The 20,205-nt window shown below is 38.4% G+C and overlaps 1 protein-coding gene across 3 annotated transcripts; it reads left to right on the top strand.

Annotated features, from left to right (window-relative positions):
- The first annotated feature begins 956 nt into the window (after nt 1–956).
- On the top strand, nt 957–19,807 carry LOC144631980 (CAP-Gly domain-containing linker protein 3-like). 3 transcript variants are annotated; one of them, XM_078490572.1, is made up of 22 exons: nt 957–1,374; nt 2,775–2,937; nt 5,650–5,835; nt 8,172–8,279; nt 8,704–8,768; nt 9,412–9,499; nt 10,078–10,162; nt 10,916–10,971; nt 11,790–11,904; nt 12,405–12,493; nt 12,812–12,881; nt 13,133–13,236; nt 13,314–13,385; nt 13,765–13,900; nt 14,804–15,021; nt 15,589–15,665; nt 16,319–16,441; nt 17,076–17,315; nt 17,403–17,478; nt 17,897–17,999; nt 18,506–18,551; nt 18,957–19,807. In XM_078490572.1, exons 1-22 carry the CDS (start codon nt 1,355–1,357, stop codon nt 19,057–19,059), a joined length of 2,343 nt encoding a protein of 780 aa, XP_078346698.1. In that variant the 5' UTR covers nt 957–1,354; the 3' UTR covers nt 19,060–19,807. The 3 variants fall into 3 exon arrangements, with proteins under 3 accessions (XP_078346698.1, XP_078346704.1, XP_078346710.1); XM_078490578.1 differs by lacking the exons at nt 957–1,374; nt 2,775–2,937 and adding an exon at nt 4,405–4,541; XM_078490584.1 differs by lacking the exons at nt 957–1,374; nt 2,775–2,937; nt 5,650–5,835 and adding an exon at nt 7,509–7,625.
- Nucleotides 19,808–20,205: the final 398 nt, after the last annotated feature.

Genomic DNA, 20,205 nt, shown 5'->3' with positions numbered 1-20,205 from the left:
CGATCACTCTAGTAAGCGACTAGCTTAATTGTCCTTCAAATTCTAGGCCTGTCCCGTTTGTGCTCGTAAAATGCTGGAAAGTTGCTTGTGTACTTGAATGCCAAAAAGTTGCTAAAAAATCCAAAATGTTGCTACCTACATTTCTTCACATTTTTATGTTAATTAAAAGCTTAATTTTTTCTTCACAACAATTGCTAACATCGGTCAAGAAAAATATCTTGAAACTTAGCTTTAAAGAGTTGCTCGCAAATATGGGCGACATTTAAGGATACTCTCAAGTCTAACGAAAACAAAACGTCAAGTGACAGGTCTTGTGTTCAAAAGGTTAAACATTCAAGAAATTCGCATAAATAAATTGAAGGTTTCTATGAAATCGTTGACTGTTTCGTGCTAGGTTTGTGGTCTTAACCTATATTTTGCTCAGAAAGGCAAAACTTGCTCGAGGTTGCTAGAACCGCAAAAAGTTCCTCCAAACGCCAAAAGTTGCACAATCGGGACAGGCCTACTCTACGGCAGTCAAAAGCTCTCGTAAGCGACCGCCTGCGTAGCTGATGGTTTCCCCCGATTACAGACCCGGAAGAGAGAGGTCAACGTTTTCACGCAGGCTTGAGTAGGAAAGTTTTTTACTTTGGCTATGCTCTGGAAGTTATAGGCGGGACCGCACACACACTCAACACCTCGTCCCACGATCCGCAGTTCAGGCATGGCCCTTCTGCTCAGAGAGGTTGTTAGGCCTCTTGATTTCATGATTAGCGGCGACATATCACAATTATCTCTTGACTCACATGATAATTCTTGAACTCTGATCTTATTTCTTGAGCTCTTATCAATCTTTTCCGTAGATTTTAGGAAAGCTTTAACATACTTTAATATAATCAACGAAGCTACTGATACACTAGTAATTTACTGATTACACCTCATCTCTCCTTGTGGCGTGACCGGACGCGCTAGGCGCGACTGAAAAGGCCTCCAGCTCCAGCTCCGTTCTCAAAGATTACATTGTTAAAATTAACATAATGATTAACAGGCGGAGGTAATAACGGAACAAAACACAAAAACATCACAGCGGTACGTCGTTTCACTGAGATCACGTTTCCACGGTTAGGTCAAAACCGGCTACAGTGAAAAATCAACATTGAGTAGTCGATTTACAGTCGCTGTTCATGTCTGCATGCATCTTTAGTACGTTAAGCCGGTAGTATTTGGAGAAGGATCAACACTACTGCCCCTAAATGGTTTTAGCTAAGTGCTGTTTATTTGAAGATGCAGAACTACTTTGCATACAAAATAAGGAGTGATTCAACTTGGTAACTAAAGGCGAAAATTATTATCCCGCACACAGTTCTCAACAAATATGTCTGTTCCCGGGCTTGGGTAAGTTGATATCTAACTGTTTGTACTTACAGCTAGTCATTCACTTATTCTGCTTAACGAGTAGGTTACGGTAAACTTCCTTTAAAGATTTTAAAGCAATATTACAGATTGTAACCTTGTATATGTCCGGTCGCTTCATTCCCTCAAATGTTCTCTTCGTAATTTCGCGATCGTGTTTCTCGTATAAAAACAGGTTTGTCTGTTATCATTCAAATGGTTGTTGTACGCAACTATCGTGTTTCGTTTTAACGAAAAATTTTAAGTTCTTTGTTACTGGTTAGACTGATTAGATCATTTACTTGCTCGCCAGAATCTAAAGTTATTTGTCTCGCTTATCTGCGTGAGCGCCAAATCTGCTTCTTTGTGTATCTGTAACGACATGTGCATCAATTGAGATAAGTGAAGTTTGGCGGACTAAAAATTATGCGATGTAGTTCACTTCATCTTTCGATGATTAGTTACCACAGAATGTCACACCAATGTGCTGAGAGCATCCATCGATTAGCCTTTGCAAAATAAAACGTAAAAAATTCCAACCGGGATTTAAATCAGGATTTTAAATACATGTATGTCCTCAAAGGCAGTGTGACCCTTAGAAGCCATAATGGAAGTAACCAACCGTAACCGTTAGGGAGGAAGTGCTGTTTTATTTCGTTTCTTTTTGGTTGGCTGCAGGGTTACCCTGTTTTCTCACAGGCGGACCACCCTATGTGTTCGTGGTTAATAATTGTTGACATAAGGTCATGTTGCAATCAATGGCGCGTATAGAAGATATATAGAGAAACATTACGTCGGCTTCGATTTACTACAAAATATAAAGTTTACTCTAAATGATTCAATAAAAGTTAAGATGAAATGTTGAATGAGTCTTGTGTCGTGTTTTTTTGCCGCCCCGAGCCCTTTAAGCCGTTTTTTTTGCGAGATCATTTAGCGACCGGTAGAAATGATCTCGCAAAAAAAACGGCTTAAAGGGCTCGGGGCGGCAAAAAAACACGACACAAGACTCATTCAACATTTCATCTTAACTTTTATTGAATCATTTAGAGTAAACTTTATATTTTGTAGTAAATCGAAGCCGACGTAATGTTTCTCTATATATCTTCTATACGCGCCATTGATTGCAACATGACCTTATGTCAACAATTATTAACCACGAACACATAGGGTGGTCCGCCTGTGGTTTTCTGTTGTCCGTTCCCAATGCAACGTACTTTCCGAATTTATGTTGTCACGTGCGCTAGCTTCTTGCGCTGCCTAGCAACTCCTCTGACCAAGAAGCCCGTGGCGCAACCCATGCAGAAAACTTGAGTTTTCTAGTAAATGTAGTATTTCTTTATTTTAAGATACCATACAAATTGTGACTTGTGTGTTCTACTCTCTCTTTGCCTTCCTTCTTTCAGTTTAGATGGTTACAGCACCGATGGTTCGGATGTCTCGTCCGTTCCAGACCTCCCCTCTGACATTCTGGCCCTGAGGGACTCCCCCACACCTTTTCTCTGCATCACAGATGACAATGACGTCACTCATTCACCGGATTCTCCTGGCACACCGATACATTTTATAGTAAGGATACAGTTTGTGCATGTTTTATATCTTTTTGTCGCTTAATAAGTACCTACTGCCTGCGATAGAGCATCAGGATTATCCCTCGTCACATGATATGAAACAACCCCAAAAATGGGAGGCGCGGTGGTCTAATGGTTAGCGCGCTGGATCTCGGATCTAGCGGTCCGGGTTCGAGCCCTGGCCAGGGGAGGGCCACTGTGTTTTGTTCTTGGGCAATACACCTTACTCTCATAGTGCCTCTCTCCACCCAGGTGTATAAATGGGTATCGGCGAAATAATGCTAGGAGGGTACCCTGCGATAGACTAGCATCCCATTCAGGGGGGAGAAGAAATATTCCTAGCTGCTTAATGCTTCAGAAACCAGGAGAAGCTCCGGTTGTATAGGCCGCATGACTCGAGGCCTCCCCAACACGAAACAAAAGGCGGATTGTTCGCCTTTTCTCGTAAGGTAACGTTCTTGTTGACGATGCTTTTTAATAAATAGTACTAACGGTCTCGCTTAAACTGTACTTGATAATCCTAACTATACTCCTACGAGGAGTGCCTCTTTTTTCTTTGCTCGCCGAATGACGAGAAGCGAAAAAAATTGGGAGAGGAAAAAATGGGTGAGCGAAAACGAAGCGCGGTCATTTACTCCAGTCGCTTTTCCTCACTTCTCAGTTCGACGCGCCAAGGGAAATTAAAATTCAAAGTGTTTTTAGTTTTATAACGTCTGTACCATGTCTTATAAAGTATATTGTGCCAAGACGCCTGCTTTATGTTCGGTGCACGGGGTACAACTGTATTCTCTGGGTGCTCTAAAATGCGCAGTTTCAGTCTCGGTCAAATCTTTCACCGCTCTTTTCGTTGGCGGAGCCGGCCTTCGGGCGATCCCGAAGTGTCCCGCCGCACGCGAGAAAAAAATAGTACCCAGACCTGTACAGTTTTCACTGTAACGGAACAGAACGTGTTTACAGACGAGTTAAGTTGTCCTATGCTATCTTCAGTTTTAGCATTGTTTGGGGTACAGTTGGGTGCACACAGACGGATGTGGGTCCGCCCTATCTTGAACAAACGAAAAGTTGTTTCTTTACTGGCTTGTGGCAATGCCTTTTTTAATTAATAATACTTTCAAGTGGCTTAATCCTAGAAACAAAGAGAGTGGAATGTTAAACACGAATTGTGTAAGTCGATTGTAATATGCATAAACAAAAAAACAAATTCGTAAAGGCTTACTAGTATCTAAACTGAACGAAAGTTAAGGTTAAGGCACGGCGTAAATCTAAGAAAATTTGCATAACTCTTATCAAAAGCGAAAGACCAGCTAGACAAGATTTTAAGGATGTAATCGGTTTGAAACAGATCAACAATGTTGTTATTACTTCAAGAATTCTTTTATCAGCAAATGACAACAAAACAGAAGGTTTGTTTCCTGTTGTCAAAACGAAACATCAAGGTGACACTTGTTCATTCAAACTGATCTTTATTCAACCCTGTTGAATCGAATAAAGATCAATACTTGATATCGTGGAATTCACATCAAATGGCTAAAAGACGTTAAGCGACGGTTACAAAGAATTCTCTCTTCAAACATCCTACCCGATGGCGTGAATCGCTTTCAGGTGTGTTTCTCAGCATCGTGTGATTTCGTAAAATATAAGTCCTATGTGTTTGCATTCCCCAATCACTATGTTATCGAAAAAGTAGCGCTTGTGTGAAGTCAGTATTTATATTAAACTGTTGTTAAAGAAATTTGGCACGATCTAGATCTTTTTTTCGCCAAAATGAAAAAGAAAAAACTTCCTTTACAAGTCGTTCAGTTAAAAATTCATTTATCTAATGTAAGTGCTAACGTCATATACATCACAGCGAGATTTTACAGACTCTTTAGGTTAGCATGTTTGATACCTATGAACCTACGATACTGTATTAATATTCTGCAGTGTTATGCACTCCTACACCCAAAATTCATTTGGATAACTAAAAAATACAAATACTTGATTTTTCTTTATTAGATGTATATCATACGTCAAGTGCACCACAGTATAATTTCCTTCGGTTGTTTGGCTTGTAGCATGAAATTTCAATTTGTGTTCCTGTTGTGTTCTCTTTGAAACTTGCAAGTCAAACAATTCATAAACAAAATTATTGCCCCAGAAAACTTTATAATTTCGCTAAACGTTTAAGACAATTATACGTATAGATCTAGTGGCTACAGCTCTGGGCCTAGACTTTCAATTAAGTCCTTCGTCTTGTTTATTCGATCTCGCGACTTCGTCGCTTGCACGGCCTCTTCGCGACCTAATAGGCTCGCTTCGCTCGCTTATTTACTGTGAAAACTCGTGAGGTCGACTTGTGGCAAGTCTACTCAAGGCCATTCTTAAACCTTAAAATAATGTCTGTCACACTACCACAGAATAAGCGTGACAGCGATTTATCCAACTTATCAGAAGACGCTCTTTGAACGGGCTGAGCTGTCCACAGTACAGGGCACCCAAACTTTTCATGATACCTTGTCTCGTATTGAATAGGAGCCCAATACCATTACTCCTGTATTTGACGCTGCTCTTGAGGGTGCCCAGTCTCAATTCCGGCCAGTTTGACCATTATATGTCTTGACAATGTTTTTTTTAGTCTTAGCGATGATAAAATCTGTTTGTTTGTTTGTTTGTTTTCATGTTGTGATTGATGTTGGTTTTGTTAATATAATTATTTTTGTTTATGTCACAGTCAGATTTTGAAATGGAAGTTGAAATCAACGATGATGCAGAGGCTCGTCAAAGGTTCGAATCCAGTCTCCCGGAAAACTGGGTTTTATGCTCGTCCAAGACTCACACAGGTCGACTGTACTACTTCAACTCTGTGACTGGGGAGAGTCGCTGGGAGCACCCCCTGTTACCTGACACGGACTCCCCGGTGAGTATTAATATCAATTTGAAGTCACTCCTCTCGCACTCCCCGTCTCTCTCCTGACATGAGCTGAGATCATAATTCTGTCTCATCTTCTATTTTTCGTATTTACTGCCGTTTTCTTTGTAATCGAAGAATTGTGCTAAAATAAAAGCCCTTCGTAGTTTTACGCTTTTTTACAGGGAAGGAATTAACTTGGGGCTCTTTCCATTTGTATGGAGAAACCAGTTGTTCCGGTGAAAAATCAAATGGAATGGTCCTTTCTACCGGAAGATTTTCAGAAATAGAATGGAATGCCTTCAGAGACATTCCTCGTTTCTCATTTTTAATGCAATGCTCGGAATATCGCTGTACAATTTTGCTTTTACGCTCGTAAAACTTACCCTGGGTGCCAGAGGGGTTTTTTGCGGAGAAAAAGAACGGCGAAGCCGCGATCGTTTTGCTGCTCACAAATAGCGTCTTTCCTGCAAAAAAAGAAAAAAACCTTTTGGCACCCAGGGTACGTATAACTAGGCTTTTATAGATTGTGCTCCTAAAAGTGGCATATTATGCTACTAGCAGTGCTCAAAATTTTGCCAAATTATGCAAAAATTATGTCAGAATTCCCAAATTATGCTTCTGATTTCCGAAATTATGCTCACAAAATGACGTAGATTCTATACATAGAGGTGCGCAATAACGACACCAAATTATGATGTTTTTTAAATAAACTGTTGTTGTAAATTTATTTGTGTTTATGGCAGTTTATCACGGCCGTCAGCTGTCCAAATTAGCTGCTCGCATCTCTAAACCGTTTGTAAAATGCCTCCAACGACTTAACAATCACAATTGTATAGCTAAAACACGCATTGCAAGAACAAACTACCTAAATTTCATTTATTTCTGTAGAAAGTACACCATATTTACTACATTTTATGAATTTATGCTCCAAAAAGTGCTAAAAATTGCTAATTATGCCGTGGCAGTGCTCGTTTCACAAATTATGCTTTTTAGCTCCAATTATGCCAAAAATTATGCTAGCACAATCTATAAAAGCCTACGTATAACTATGTTCCTTGATGAAATACGCGGCTGTTCCGGTAAGAAATAAAATCAAACGGTCGAGACTGAAAGGTTTTTCAAACGGCACACACTCGTCCCGTATCATTGTGTTTTGTTGAAAATTGCACTGTTAGTCATTTTGCCGGAAATTCTCACCGGTTTTACTACACAAATAAAAAGCGCTCTTGGAAATGAGGTGAAAGGAAAAGGCGTGGTCAACGATTTCTAATGAATGGAATTTATTCTGATCTTACATGAAATTTATTTTACGCTTCGTGTGCCAAAATTCGTTTGCCAGAATTTCACTATATCCGATTCTATAACTGGGAAGTCCTTAACAAAATACTGTTACGATATATTATCTTTTGGCCTTCTTTCTTCAAATTGGAACGGAAATCGCCATCCAGTGCCCAGCATATTTAACCATCCGGATCGAGCGAAATATTTCCGAATGCAGTGTTTGGTTTTGGTCAAATATGGGCAGTTTGTGACAGAAAGGTTAAAATATAAGTCCGCCTGACATCGACTATTTTTTTGTTTTTCGAAGATCCAAATTTGAGTTAATTTACCAACGATTCAATAATCGAAACTGTTTAGGCGCCGCGAGTCAGACAAATTACTGCCCAGCGGCTATCTTCTGAAATAATAGATTCCCTCCAAAAAACATTCAAAACGAGGAAAATATGGCTGGATAAAAGTGCACCACAGATCTTTTGATCGTTCAATCTTGGTATTATTTGACGATGCCTGGAAAGGTAAGGCTCTTATCTAAGCAAGGGACTTCTAAGAGTTTATGTCTATGAATTATTTGTCGTGTTCCTTTCTGCGTTAGGGAAGCTTCTAAGGAAATGCCGTCATGCTTGAGTAGACAAATAGGTCCACTGGTTTGATGACCGTTTTCAAGTTTTGTTTGCTGTTGTGGCGCAAGAAACAAATTCTTTTCTATCCTCAGAGGTGCTATAAAGTGTTACAGGTTGAAAGAATTCTCGCACAGTGGTGTGTCCCAAATTAATACGATTAAACGCTCCAGTATTTCACCAGCATCTTGTAGAAAAGTTATGTCAACAATATTTACTTTTCTCGGAGCAAAGTGTCGAAGTTTGACCGCAAAAGGGCACTCTTTCAGAGCAAATATTTACCCAAAATATAATCTATTTTAGAAAGTTTTGAAATAAAGAAAAGTAGATCATACGCGATCGAAAAATTTATGGCTTTCAATTTGAGTTGTTCATTTTCCTAAACGTAAACAAACTTGTGCGAGACGAAACGCTTGATGACCTCGTTTGTGTTTATATTTTCAGGAAAAGACATCCAATTCCTCTTCAGGATTTGTGGTGACTGATTTTATAATGCCAGCTCGCGATAAGCCAGTTTCTCATCCTCCATCTGATCCTCCGCTGTGTGAAAACGTAAGTTTGTAGTGCTAATTAGAAGAGGTACTTTAACTAATATAAACTAATTCAAGCCCAGCTTGTATTTATTGAATTTTAACAAGTTCCTGAAGTCTTTGTCTTTCTTGCCAGGCTTATTCATCAATAATTAAAGGATCAAACAGTTTTACAGGGGAAATCTCTCTAATCCCGTTACTTTAAATAACTGTCACATCTGTGACTAAATTATCATTGAAATTCTCTGATTTCAGATAGTTTTCCTCTGTTATTAAATCATTACCAAATGCTGTTGACATAGAAAATCTAGATTAATTTGTAACCTAATACCCCACATGTTAATAAAAGATCTTTTCAATCTGCTGTGAAATCCCTTACAAGGAATTCTGACATATAACAGTGTATAAGGTGGTATGTTGCTGATTTTTTGTTCTTTCGTCAACAGTGTAGAAAGCTAGAACTGACCTTCTTTGATCCAAATTGTCCTGGCTGCCAAGATATTCTTTTAGAGTAAGTGTTACGACTACAGTGGAATCCTGAGTTTTCGAATCCTTGATTTCTTTGAACCAAAAGTTGTTTCCCTTCTCTGGGTTGAACACTGTAATTTACCTCCGATTTATCAAGTTACCAATCTTCGTTTCCACTGGAGGTTGAAAAATCAGGATTTAAATTGTATATACAAACCTCCGTTTTTTAATGTTAAAGTCTAATTAAATTAAATAGTACCATAATTGGTCCTTTTGGAACTGATCCATAAACCATTCAGATGAATTGCGAATCTGCTGTTTTGTGAATCTAGTGTAAAATTGGGATTGGTTGACTATCAGACGCACTTTAGTTTGTCACTTCCAAAACTTGTGCATCATTCAAGAAGCACTAGTGTTGAAGCATTATCTCTCTCTTTTGCCCGTCTTTATACTGAGATGCCTAACTTAATGCACAAAAACAAGGTGGTAAGGGAGGCTTCAGCTAGCCCCTCAAATAATCAAGATTTTGCTTTTTTAATAATGTCTTTTATTGTAAAGTGCCATTAGACTTAGAGATTTTGCCACTACATGTATATTAATGCATTATTTAAATTATTAAATGCACAGTTTGTATGGAGCAATCTACCAGTATTTATTCTAATGAACTCAAATCATATTTTCTGCAGACCAAAGACAACCATCTCAGAGATTTTTGCCATAATGAGGCAATGGGTGCCGCAGGTTCAGCAAAACATTGAAATGCTTGTCAAAGAGGTGAGAAGAGTATAAAGCAAATTTTCTTGTCGGCTTTCTGTCCAAAAAGATTTATGAATAAGTATTATCTCAGTGCGTGGCATTCAAGACTACACGTATGCCCTGGCAGTGTTTTGTGACCTTTCAACTTTAATCTGTCTTTTGCAGTATGGGTACATGTGATAATTTACTTTATATAATAACAACAATCATTGTTGTTAATTTTGTAGATCTATGTATTATTAAGCAAAAGCAAAAACAGTCTCCCCCATCTGTCTAGAGCAGTTTTCAATTGAGTGTCGTAAAACCACCAAGGGAGGATGTTACTAAACTAAAGTAATTACTCTGGCCAATCACAAAGGACACAGACAATCCAGTGAACCAATCAAAACTCGAAGCAAATAAATGTAGCTGGCACGAAGTGCGAGAAAACGTGCGCGAGCGAGTCGCGATTGGTTTTGGTTTTAGTTCTGATTGGCTGAGAAAGTGGCGCGAGAGTTTTAAGCCAATCACTTAGCGTAGTAATGGAAAACCAAAGCAAACGCAATTTACTTTCGACACTGAAGTGAAAACCGCTCTAATAGCTCTTTGACTTTCAGGTGTTACGAAGAGGTGCCCATGTTGATGATCGAGATGGTCTGACAGACATGACTTTACTTCACTATGCTTGCAAGGCAGGTGCAGGTATGTCACTGTACAAAAGTTTGTCCATTTACTGCAATGTTATATAGCCTTTGTGGGAGGCGTGGTGGCCAAATGGTTAGTGTGTTGGACTCCAGATCGAGCAGTCTGGGTTCAAGCCACCCTGGTAGGGGTATCAAACGGTCTTTGCGAGCATGCAAGCAAAGCATTTTTCTTTGCGAGCAAGAGCACTGACAAAAGTTAGCCTTGCGAGCAACGAGCACTTTTCAAAAAGTTACACCACTGAAAACCGAGCATGCGAGCACTTGTAAAAACGTGCGAGCACGAGCAAACGAGCACCCACTAAAATTTTGTGAGCATTGCGAGCACTGCGACATTTTGAGGGACCATTCATGACCCCTCCTGGTGTATAAATGGGTCCCTGCAAATTTAATGCCTGGGGGTAACCCTGTGATGGAAAAGCATCCCATTCTGGTAGGCAAAGAAATACTCCTAGTCACTTCATGCAACTGAAAATGGGATAAGCTTCAGCCTGATGGACTACCAGTCTCAAACACAGACTTTTCCTTTTTTGGCTCGTACCTGTATAGCCTTGAACAAGGAGCTAAAGTAAGCTGTTTCTTGACTATACTCACTATCAGGGTTCTGACAAGAGATAATATAGGTCTGGCCAGATATTTTTGACAGGTTAAGAATACTTAGACTTTTTAAAATCAAATCAGACTGTTTACCATAAAATTAATTGTTTTATGTGCAAAAAGTTTCATTTTAAATAGTTTTGACTTTTTTTTATAGTTGGTGTTGGTGATGTTGGAGCTGCAAGCAGTGTTGTTAGTACTCTGATCGCAAAGGTAAGAAGTGGAACACCTTTCTATTTAAACAATAGTCAGAGTGATTCTGTTGAGGAACTATCGGCTGATAGTTGCCCCACGGAAATTTGATGTTCTTAAAACAAATATTAGCCCGATAAGCAAAGTTTCAAGGGCTAATATGCTAGTTTTAAGAACATCAAATTTCCAAGGGGCAACTAACAGACCGATAGTTTTGAGACAAAAACACTCTTCATCGTTTTTATTGTTCACCACTACATTCTCTCCTGCACGCATCATTCAAAAACAAGCATCTTGAATTATTTTTTTTACCTTTTTGGATGAAAGTCTTGAAAACCAAAATTTTTAACGAACAAAACATAACCAGACAAGAAACCCACTAAATGCAGTGAATTTGGTGGGTTTTTCTGTCTGCAGGCCCGCTTGTTTTTTCAGGGACGAGTACTATCCATTCGGGTATCTACCTCGGGCGGGCACAAAGGGCTGAGAGTGCCCTCCGCGGATAAGCACTATTGCGTCACATGATCAATATAAACCAATCAGAATCAGAGAAAATTTAATGGTGAACTAAAATTGGTGATAGTTCTGTTGGCAAAGAGATCAGCCCTTAGTCAGCTATCAAAGTCAATAGAAACCAAAATGAGCAGTTTATATTTTTGGTATTACTAGGAATACCCCCCCCCCCCTCCCCCCCCCCCCCCTTTTTTTTTATTTCAAAAACCCCCAAAAACCCCCGGGCGCTAAACGAACATACCGAATATTCCTATTATCGATCTTGATGTATTACACAGAGTACATGGTTTTAAAGGGAGTTACATACTTTGTCATGCTTTCCCTAGGGTGGTGATGTAAGTCAGAAGTGCCGCTGGACAGATATGCTTCCCTTACATTATGCTTCTTTCTTTGATGCTGCACCGATCCTGAGAGTTCTACTAAAGGCATCTAATGCAAGAGGTAATTGGATTTAGGTCACAGCCTGTTTTTAGGGGTACCTTCATAAAAAGCTACGAATCTTGAAATGAAAGTTATCAGTAATGTACTATCACATTGGAGATATATCTACTCTGTTTATAACTGAATTATAATTATTTATTTATAATTAATTAGGACAGAAAGCCCCTTGTTCAGCAGTGTTATCTGTTATGTGCCATGCTCTATTAATAAATAAATAATTTAAAAAGTGTTGCTTGCTTGCTACTTGCATATTTAACTAGTTCTAGGATCTTATCTCATTATAATTTCAAATCATTAATATATATAAATTATATATAATGTGCAGTAAATGTCAGCCATTTGCTCAGTTAATAAGAAGTACATGCAAGTAACAGTATATAACTTACCAAAAATGTAACACTGATGATCTTGAGTGCATGTTTTGTTTTCATTTTCACAACAGACTCCTGAACATGATAATTAGCCAATGTTTTAATACTGGTAATTTAATTTGCTTACAGATGTTGATGCCCGGTGTAAGGAATTTGATAATGGTACTTCACTGCACATTGCTGCAAGCAATCTTTGCATAGAAGGAGCCAAGTGCTTGGTAAGTATCCACCAATTTTAAATTTTTGAAATAACATTTCATTAAAATAAATCAGTAAATTGACAAATTATACAGTGTAAAGTTCTACAAAGACAACATTAACGAGAATTGTTTGCAGTAATGAAGCAACTTAGGATTAAGTAAATTGTAAAAAAAAGCTTGCAAGAAAAAATCAGTGACTTAAACAGGATTTTAAATTAAGAACCCTTCCCCATCTTGCGACCCAGCTACAAATTATAAATGTATGAGTCAAATTATTTTTTTAATTAATTTACTGTGTAACTCAAGTTGTCTTTTCTGGTGGTTCAATGATTTCAGCTTCAACATGGTGCAGATGCTTCATTGAGAGACAAACTTAACAGACTGGCTTTACACTGCATTCCTGACAGTAAGTACCAATTGACACAGTGCCATAGTTATGTTTATTTAATACCTTTCTAGTGATATCTTCATCACTGAACATTATTCAAATATTAAAATATTAGTGAAGCTTGGAGACTCTGATTTGATGAACTTTTATGTTGTCATGAAACCACTAACTATTTAATTTTTTTTAAAAAAAAATTGAAAAAATTATATAATTTTTTTTATTTTTTTGTTGACATAGTTGTTTTGTTAACTCTACTGTTTATTTTATAGTTGCAGCATATGAACAAGATTCTGAGCCAGCAATCATTGCTGATAAAATGACAAGGCTTCTCTCAGAAGCAGAGCCACCCTTGAAGGCGTCACAAGATCAAGAGGTTACAACTGAAATAACACTGTTAATAATGATTTCTCAGGGTTCAGATGTTTAAATGAAATATTTGTTTTCTTTTAGAATGAGATTCCAGCCACGTTGGCATCGATGGGACTTAAGATTGGTGATCAAGTCTGTGTAGGAGGAAATAAGGTAAAAATTAACACAATCCTCATAACACAATACTAATCAACATGTAGTGCTAAGTCTTTTTCCACTGAGCCAATACTCAGGCCAGTTACCGAAGGGTGAAGTGACTGACTAGCTGTATTGCTACACCCCACCCTACCACTGCTAGGAAAGGATGCTATTCCATTGCCTTGACTCTAGCATTTTGTCAAGTCACCAGTGTCCATTTCTGCAATGTAAGAATACAGTTTGACTCCTGTCAGAGATTGAACCACTGCTATGCAGAGGGGATATCAGTGATCTTGTTGCATCATGCCAATTTTGCAGAACTAATATTGAAAGAAATGTATGTCAGTTATTTATGAAAACTAATTTTTTGATCATGCTGTTGATTTCATTTCAGTTTGGAATCCTTCGCTTCTGTGGTCCAACTGACTTTGCCTCAGGGGAGTGGGCAGGGGTAGAGCTTGACACGCCCATTGGAAAAAATGATGGTTCTGTTGGAGGTGTTTTATACTTTCAATGTCCGCCCAAACATGGTAAGCTGGCAAGAGTACAATGGAAAAATGCTTTCTATATATAAATCAGTAACAGGAATGTTTTAATAAAAAAAGCCATTATAAGATCTATGTTTAAGTGATAGCTAATCACATACCATAAAATTCGGGTTACAAACCCTGGGCTTATACAACTTCATAAGGGGTTTTGGTTGATATTTCAAACAGGGGGGCTTATATTAGTGGAATAAAAAAAAACTGTTTTGAAACGAGCCACGGCAGTGTCGATCAAAATACGTTTTTAAGTTAAAAAGTCATAACAAAGCAACATTTAGCCCTGTTCAATACTGTCATCCAGCAGAGGGGGGCTTATATCCGGGGGAACTTACTGGTATAACCGGATGTATTTTTTTGTTTCCAGGTCCTAGATGGCCCTAAAACCAGGGGGGGGGGGGCTAAAAGCCAGGGGGGCTTATAACCGGAACTTTACGGTATTAATAAAAGATGCTTTGTAGTGCAGGAGAATACCGAATATAATCTTTTAACGGAAAACATCTTTTAAATTATCAAATCAGTAATTGACTTAAACAACATTTTTTTTTTAATTTTTTTTTTTTTTTTCATTATTTAATCTTATTTAATTTAAAAAAAAAAAATATTTCTTTAAATTTTTTTTATTTTTTTTTTTTTTGGGGACCACTTACCCCCGTTTTTTTATTTGTTTCCCTCCCCATTTTTTTTCTATTCTTATATTATATATATATATTATCTATTTTCTCATTATTATATTTTTTTTTTTTGTGTCAAAATAAAAAAAATAAAAAAAAAAAAAAAATAAAAAATGTGTACTGGTTAACTCTCTCTTTTTCCATAATACTTTTTCAGGCTTTTCCATTTTCGTTGTCTACTTTAAATTTACTTTTTTACTATTTTTCTCATTATCAGGCATCTTTGCACCACTGTCCAAGATTACAAAAGCAGACTCCTTGCCAAACTCTCGTCCCAGTTCACGTCCAACCTCTGCTTCTCGTCTTGCTCAAACCCAGTTCTCTCAGCCTAGCTCGCGTGCGTCATCAAGGTCCAGTTCAAGACCGAACTCAAGACCAGGCTCTCCAACTCCCTCACCGCGAGTGAATGGAAGTGATGACGCTCTTGGTTTTCAGGTAAGCTTTAAGTTTGCTTGACCATTTTCGAAAGTCTTTCTTCTTTTTTACTTTTTGCTTGCGGGGGGGTCTCCGCGCTTCCTCACAACAGCGAGGGCCGCAGCCAACTTACCTTGTTTTACCCTAAGAGAGAAAAAGGAAGAAACAAGACGGGCTAGGAGGGAGGTTATGATTACAATGCAGCAGATTTTCTGAATCAGGGCGATTGGGATAATCTGTGTGTAAATGTAGGGTGAACAATGTAAGCTTCAACAGACCTGAATTCGCACCGATATTATGTAAATTAAACTGCGGGCAAACTCTCTTTTCTCTTAGTCAAAGATTTTCATCCGCCTATTTCTTAGTTTGTTCAGAAATGACTTAAAATTTAATCCTCGCTCATGCAGCGCATTTACTCAAAATAATTACGTTAAAGTCCTCATCTATCACCAATATTTCCGCGATCCAAATGTTATTGCCTTGCCAAGCAGATAGGCGATATTTTCTTGATGTACCATGCATTGCAATAAGTCGGGAGAATTTAGACTTTTCACTAACTGGCTGACTAATTTTGGCTGATCTCTGCAGATAGGTGATAACGTAATGGTTGCTGGTCAGAAAAATGGAGTTGTAAGGTTTATTGGAAGAACGCAGTTTGCTACAGGGTAAGTTTTGCTTTTGATTTAAGAATAATTCAAAATGTTCGTGTAACAGTTAGTTGTGGGTAGAGTTTTCCCTCGATTAAGTTGTAGTTAGTCAGAAATATCAGGCAGCCCACTTCTTTAACTTAGACTAACGTATGAGATTTAAGTCAACATTTCGTACTGGTAACATGTCCCAATTGAAGAGAATAGATATAATCATTCAATATTGAATACTGTAGAAAAACACGGTAGAACACGGAAAAACGTGTTAGACGGACTGCAAGTGACGTGCTAAAAAAAATAGGTTAATTTTTTTTCAAAAAAAAAAAATACTATAATTGCCTTAATTTAAGATCACTTTCAGTACTGCAAATAACGGTCGATTATCGGACAGTGGCCGACTAAGATGGTAACTTCCTTACATGTTTCTTATTTACGATGCGCTTTAATGTCTGGCCAATTTTGAGTTTTGTCCAACCAAAATAATGACATAGACATAATACCGGTAATGCCGTACCTTTCAAGAAAACGAAATTATTTGCAACTTTGTAAGTTACTGACAAAGTCGTCTCAAATTAAGTGACAACCACAACCATTTCATAGAGCAATTCAAATGATTGAATTCAATTCAGTCGTAATATAACTCCCATGATCTGTTATTTCCTCTTGTTTAGTATGTGGCTTGGTATTGAGCTGGACCAGCCTGTGGGAAAAAATGACGGCTCAGTATCTGGAGTGAGATACTTTGATTGTAAACCAAGCCACGGTGTGTTCGCTCCTCCATCCAAGGTCAACAAGTAAGTAAGCAGCTATTTGCAAATGTTTTTAAGTTTGAGTGATGCGTTTTCTTTTGAAGATAAACTTTTTCTTGCTCTTTCGACAATGCCGTTTTTGGCAAGTGTTCGTAAAAGTGCCGAGTGGATGCAAAAAAATTTACGGGTGTTTCTTTGTCCAATCAGAAAGATTCCGAACACACCTCATTCAGGCTTCGTCCGGGTCCTGGAAAACCTGGAAAGTCCTGGGTTTTTTGTGGCACTTTCCAGGACTGAAAAGTCCTGGGAAAAGATAACCGGTCCTGGAAAGTTTTGGAAATCTGTTGAACTCAAGTAACAACACAATTCCCAGAACTAACATTATAAAACATTGAAATGTATGGCAGACAGTAAGGAGAAATAATATTGAAAACTTGGGAGTGAAAGGGTTAATGTGAATTTTGGAGTCCTGGAAAAATCAACCTGGGTCCTTGAAAAGTCCTGGAAAATTGTTTGTGAAAAAGGGTACGAACCCTGTCATTGTTTGTGACGTCATAGGTCTGCACATGTTGCCAATGTACCGGAGGCTCGGGCAAACCGTAAACTAAACAACTTTGCTAAGGGTTGTGATAAGTTTCACCCTACATTTACTCGCGTCAATTAATTTTGTCAATTGCAGAGGAGCTGACCAATCACACACAACTAATCACAATGGCTTTGCAGTCCCAGCGATCCCAGTTCTTAAAGGCAAATTTGGTTCCCAGAATTCCTTACAAGCCTCTGGATCTCACGGGTCGCTAAGCGACTTATCGCAAACCGACTCCAACCCAGACCTCAGCGCACGGAAACTATCGACCCAGTCCACCTCGGATCAACAAACACCGAGACGAGGCAGCGCATCTTCAACTGCATCTGATAAGTATGGAATTTATTTGTCGTGAAAAGTTAAATTGTCGTTAAACATTTCTTCCTTTTTTGTTGTTAAACATGTTTTTTCCACTTACAGAAATTCGCAGACGCCACGGCGTGGCAGTACGCCTCAACAAAAAGGAAAATCGAAAGCAGAATTTCAACTTACCGCGGTTAGTAAAGAATATTAATATTGTTGCATTTTAGTTTTCTGTCACAGAGGCTCTCTCTAATGATTTTTTAAAAAGGGGGGAAAAAAAAAAATCCCGGGAATTATGCCAAAGTGGTAAAAAGCAGAGAAGTGGAGTGGGCCATTGAAGAAATGTGGACCGCGCCGAAGCAAGAACAGAAAAGAAAAAAGAGGTGTAAAAAAAAAAAGAAAAATTTTAAGCCGGTGAAAATAAAGAAGGTGAATTTTTCAACAATATCCGAGCATGGGCACTCACTGTATAGAAGTACCTTTCAAACGGCCTTTTTGTAGCCTGATTGTATTCGTAACACATTCTGCATTGTAAACATTGTGAATTACTAAAAGGGAAATGGGCCAGACTTTAGCGATCGTATTTAAGAGGATTGTTGTTGTTGTTGTAGGGTCTTAGCGTTCTTGTGAATGGCGAGCTTGGTGTTGTTCGGTACATTGGTCAAGCGGAATTCGCAGAAGGAACCTGGTTGGGCATAGAAATGAGAAAGCCAGGTACTAGATAAAATTTAACACTGCTTCCCACGGTATTTTTGTGTTTGCGGAAAATTTAGCTTCTTGACCCCCCCTTTTTTTTTTTTTTTTGGGCAAAAAAACCGAAAAAAAAAAAAAAAGGGGTGGGGACAGTCTAGTTAGCTTCTAGTGATTGTACGTATCTAGATAATTAACAAATCATGGGAAATCATTTATTGGTGATGGGGGTGGGGAAGGGGGAATTATATGCCTTGTAGAAGTGGTGAGGTATAAAAGGCCGTTTTCCTCGACGTCACAAGCAAGTCTACAACCTCAAAACGAGTCTCTAGATCCAGCCTCATTCCCAGAATCTTTTTACACCGTGGAAACGAGGTAGCCTATACGTTGCAGACGAACAAAACCCCGGTATAGTCCTATAGTTTCGCCTGCAACGCAGGTGAACGAGGTTGTTGTATGTTTAATCCTACGAGTGACTGTTTGCCTTCCATCAAATCGCTTTCCTTACAGTTATGCTTTTGTTTTTCCAGTTGGAAAGAACGACGGCTCCGTGAATGGCAAGAAATATTTCAATTGGTAAGTATTCGACGTAATTTTATTCTTCCAGTATCGATGCTGCATGAGGTTACAAAAACCGGAAAAAAAAAAAAAAAAAAAATAAAAAAAAAAAAAAAAAACCAAAAAAATAAAATTTTCTCAAAAAAAAACCCTAAAAAACAACAACCAAAAAAAAAAGTTTTACTCGTGGGTTGTTACTGTATCTCAATTCCTGCTTGGAGTGTCCATAAATAATTTAAAAATTAACTATTCGTCTTTTTTACTTTACCTTTAATACTGCATGTCTTTAGTTGGAATTTACTATGATCCTTTAGGACCTGACATTCTATTCCTTTCTAATCGTTCTAATAATAACTGTGAGAAAGATGCTAGTCACAGTACTCGGCCTTAACAATACAAATAACATTGACATTTTTTTATCAGCAAACCTCAGCATGGCCTCATGGTTCGCCCGAGTCGTGTCACTTGCAGAGGAATTAATTGCGCCAAGTTAATCAACGAAATGGAACATGGAGTTCTTGCGTAACACTAGTGGCAACCCCGAAAGGAACCGAAGATTGTCGACGACAGCTGGATTGCAAGCTGCTTTATCCGAGAATATCCCGAAGATTGCTCGAGAACAGTCGTAGACCCTACTGTGGATGGTACAGGAAACATTCAAATCCGACAATATCCCGAGGATTGCCGAAGATTAATAACAACAGCGAAAGTGGTGTTACCGGAGACAAGAGAGATTCATTTAAAGATATAACTAAATCATAAAGAAACTCAACAATTGTGGTTTAGTTTTGCAGAATACTACGCGACAAATAATGTGAACAAAGAAGAATGCTTAATGACGATTAGGAAGGAAGTAGATTACAAACAAATTTGAAATTATTTCTTTCAACTCATTTAAAAAATTGGAAAAAAAACCCAGGTTTTCCAGGTTTTCATAACAAAAACCTTGTATTTTCTGCTTTTATTGCAATTACCCTCTTACAGTAGTTCTAGCCGGTAATAATTATGTTAACGGTTTGACGTTGACGATAAAACTATATACTGAAGCTGAAGCGGTTGTTTACTCTCTCGGTTTGCCAGTTTCCATTTGCTTCAGTTTTTAGAGAATGCCGCTTTCTTGCTCTTAAGATAAATATTTAAAAATCTCAATTAACTTTTTTAAGGGCTATAGAGTTATATTTTTATTATCTTATAAAAGTAAGAATTATTGCGTGATATATCATATATTTATTGTGTACGCAGATTGAATAAACAGTGTAGAAAAATATAACAAAGAGTGCTCAACTAATGATTGTGAATGCCGACCGTTTCACTCCAAAGTGTGGTTATAGAAAATGCTAAATTCATTTTGCAAATTAAATTACAATCGAACTTTCCTGAGCTGCCTACCAGCTATATAAACGATAGCGCGAAATATGCACGAATATTTATCCGCGGACATTTTCTATTACGAGAAGTGAACAGTTTTTCGAGAGCGAAGCTCGAGGAAAACTGTGATCTTCGAGGAACAAATAGTGTCCAAGGACAAATAAATTATCCGTGCATATTTTTGAAGCCAAATTGAGGCTATTGTGGGGGGGGGGGGGGGGGGGGGGGGGGGGGGGGGGGGGGGGGGGGGGGGGGGGGGGGGTTGGGGGGGGGGGGGGGGGGGAGAAAAAAAAAAAAAAAAATT

Source organism: Oculina patagonica, chromosome 1 (genome assembly GCF_052425735.1).
Source record: "Oculina patagonica isolate OP01 chromosome 1, crgOcupat, whole genome shotgun sequence".
NCBI lineage: Eukaryota > Metazoa > Cnidaria > Anthozoa > Scleractinia > Oculinidae > Oculina > Oculina patagonica.
The sequence above is the reverse complement of the archived record's forward strand: the minus strand, read 5'-3'. Positions and strand labels throughout refer to the sequence as shown.

Bases quoted from the DNA above. Each gene is read 5' to 3' on its own strand.
- LOC144631980 (XM_078490572.1), top strand. From the start codon at position 1,355: ATGTCTGTTCCCGGGCTTGG. The intron at 1,375-2,774 runs GTAAGTTGATAT...TCCTTCTTTCAG, and splicing joins ATGTCTGTTCCCGGGCTTGG to TTTAGATGGTTACAGCACCG. The intron at 13,901-14,803 runs GTAAGCTGGCAA...TCTCATTATCAG, and splicing joins TCAATGTCCGCCCAAACATG to GCATCTTTGCACCACTGTCC.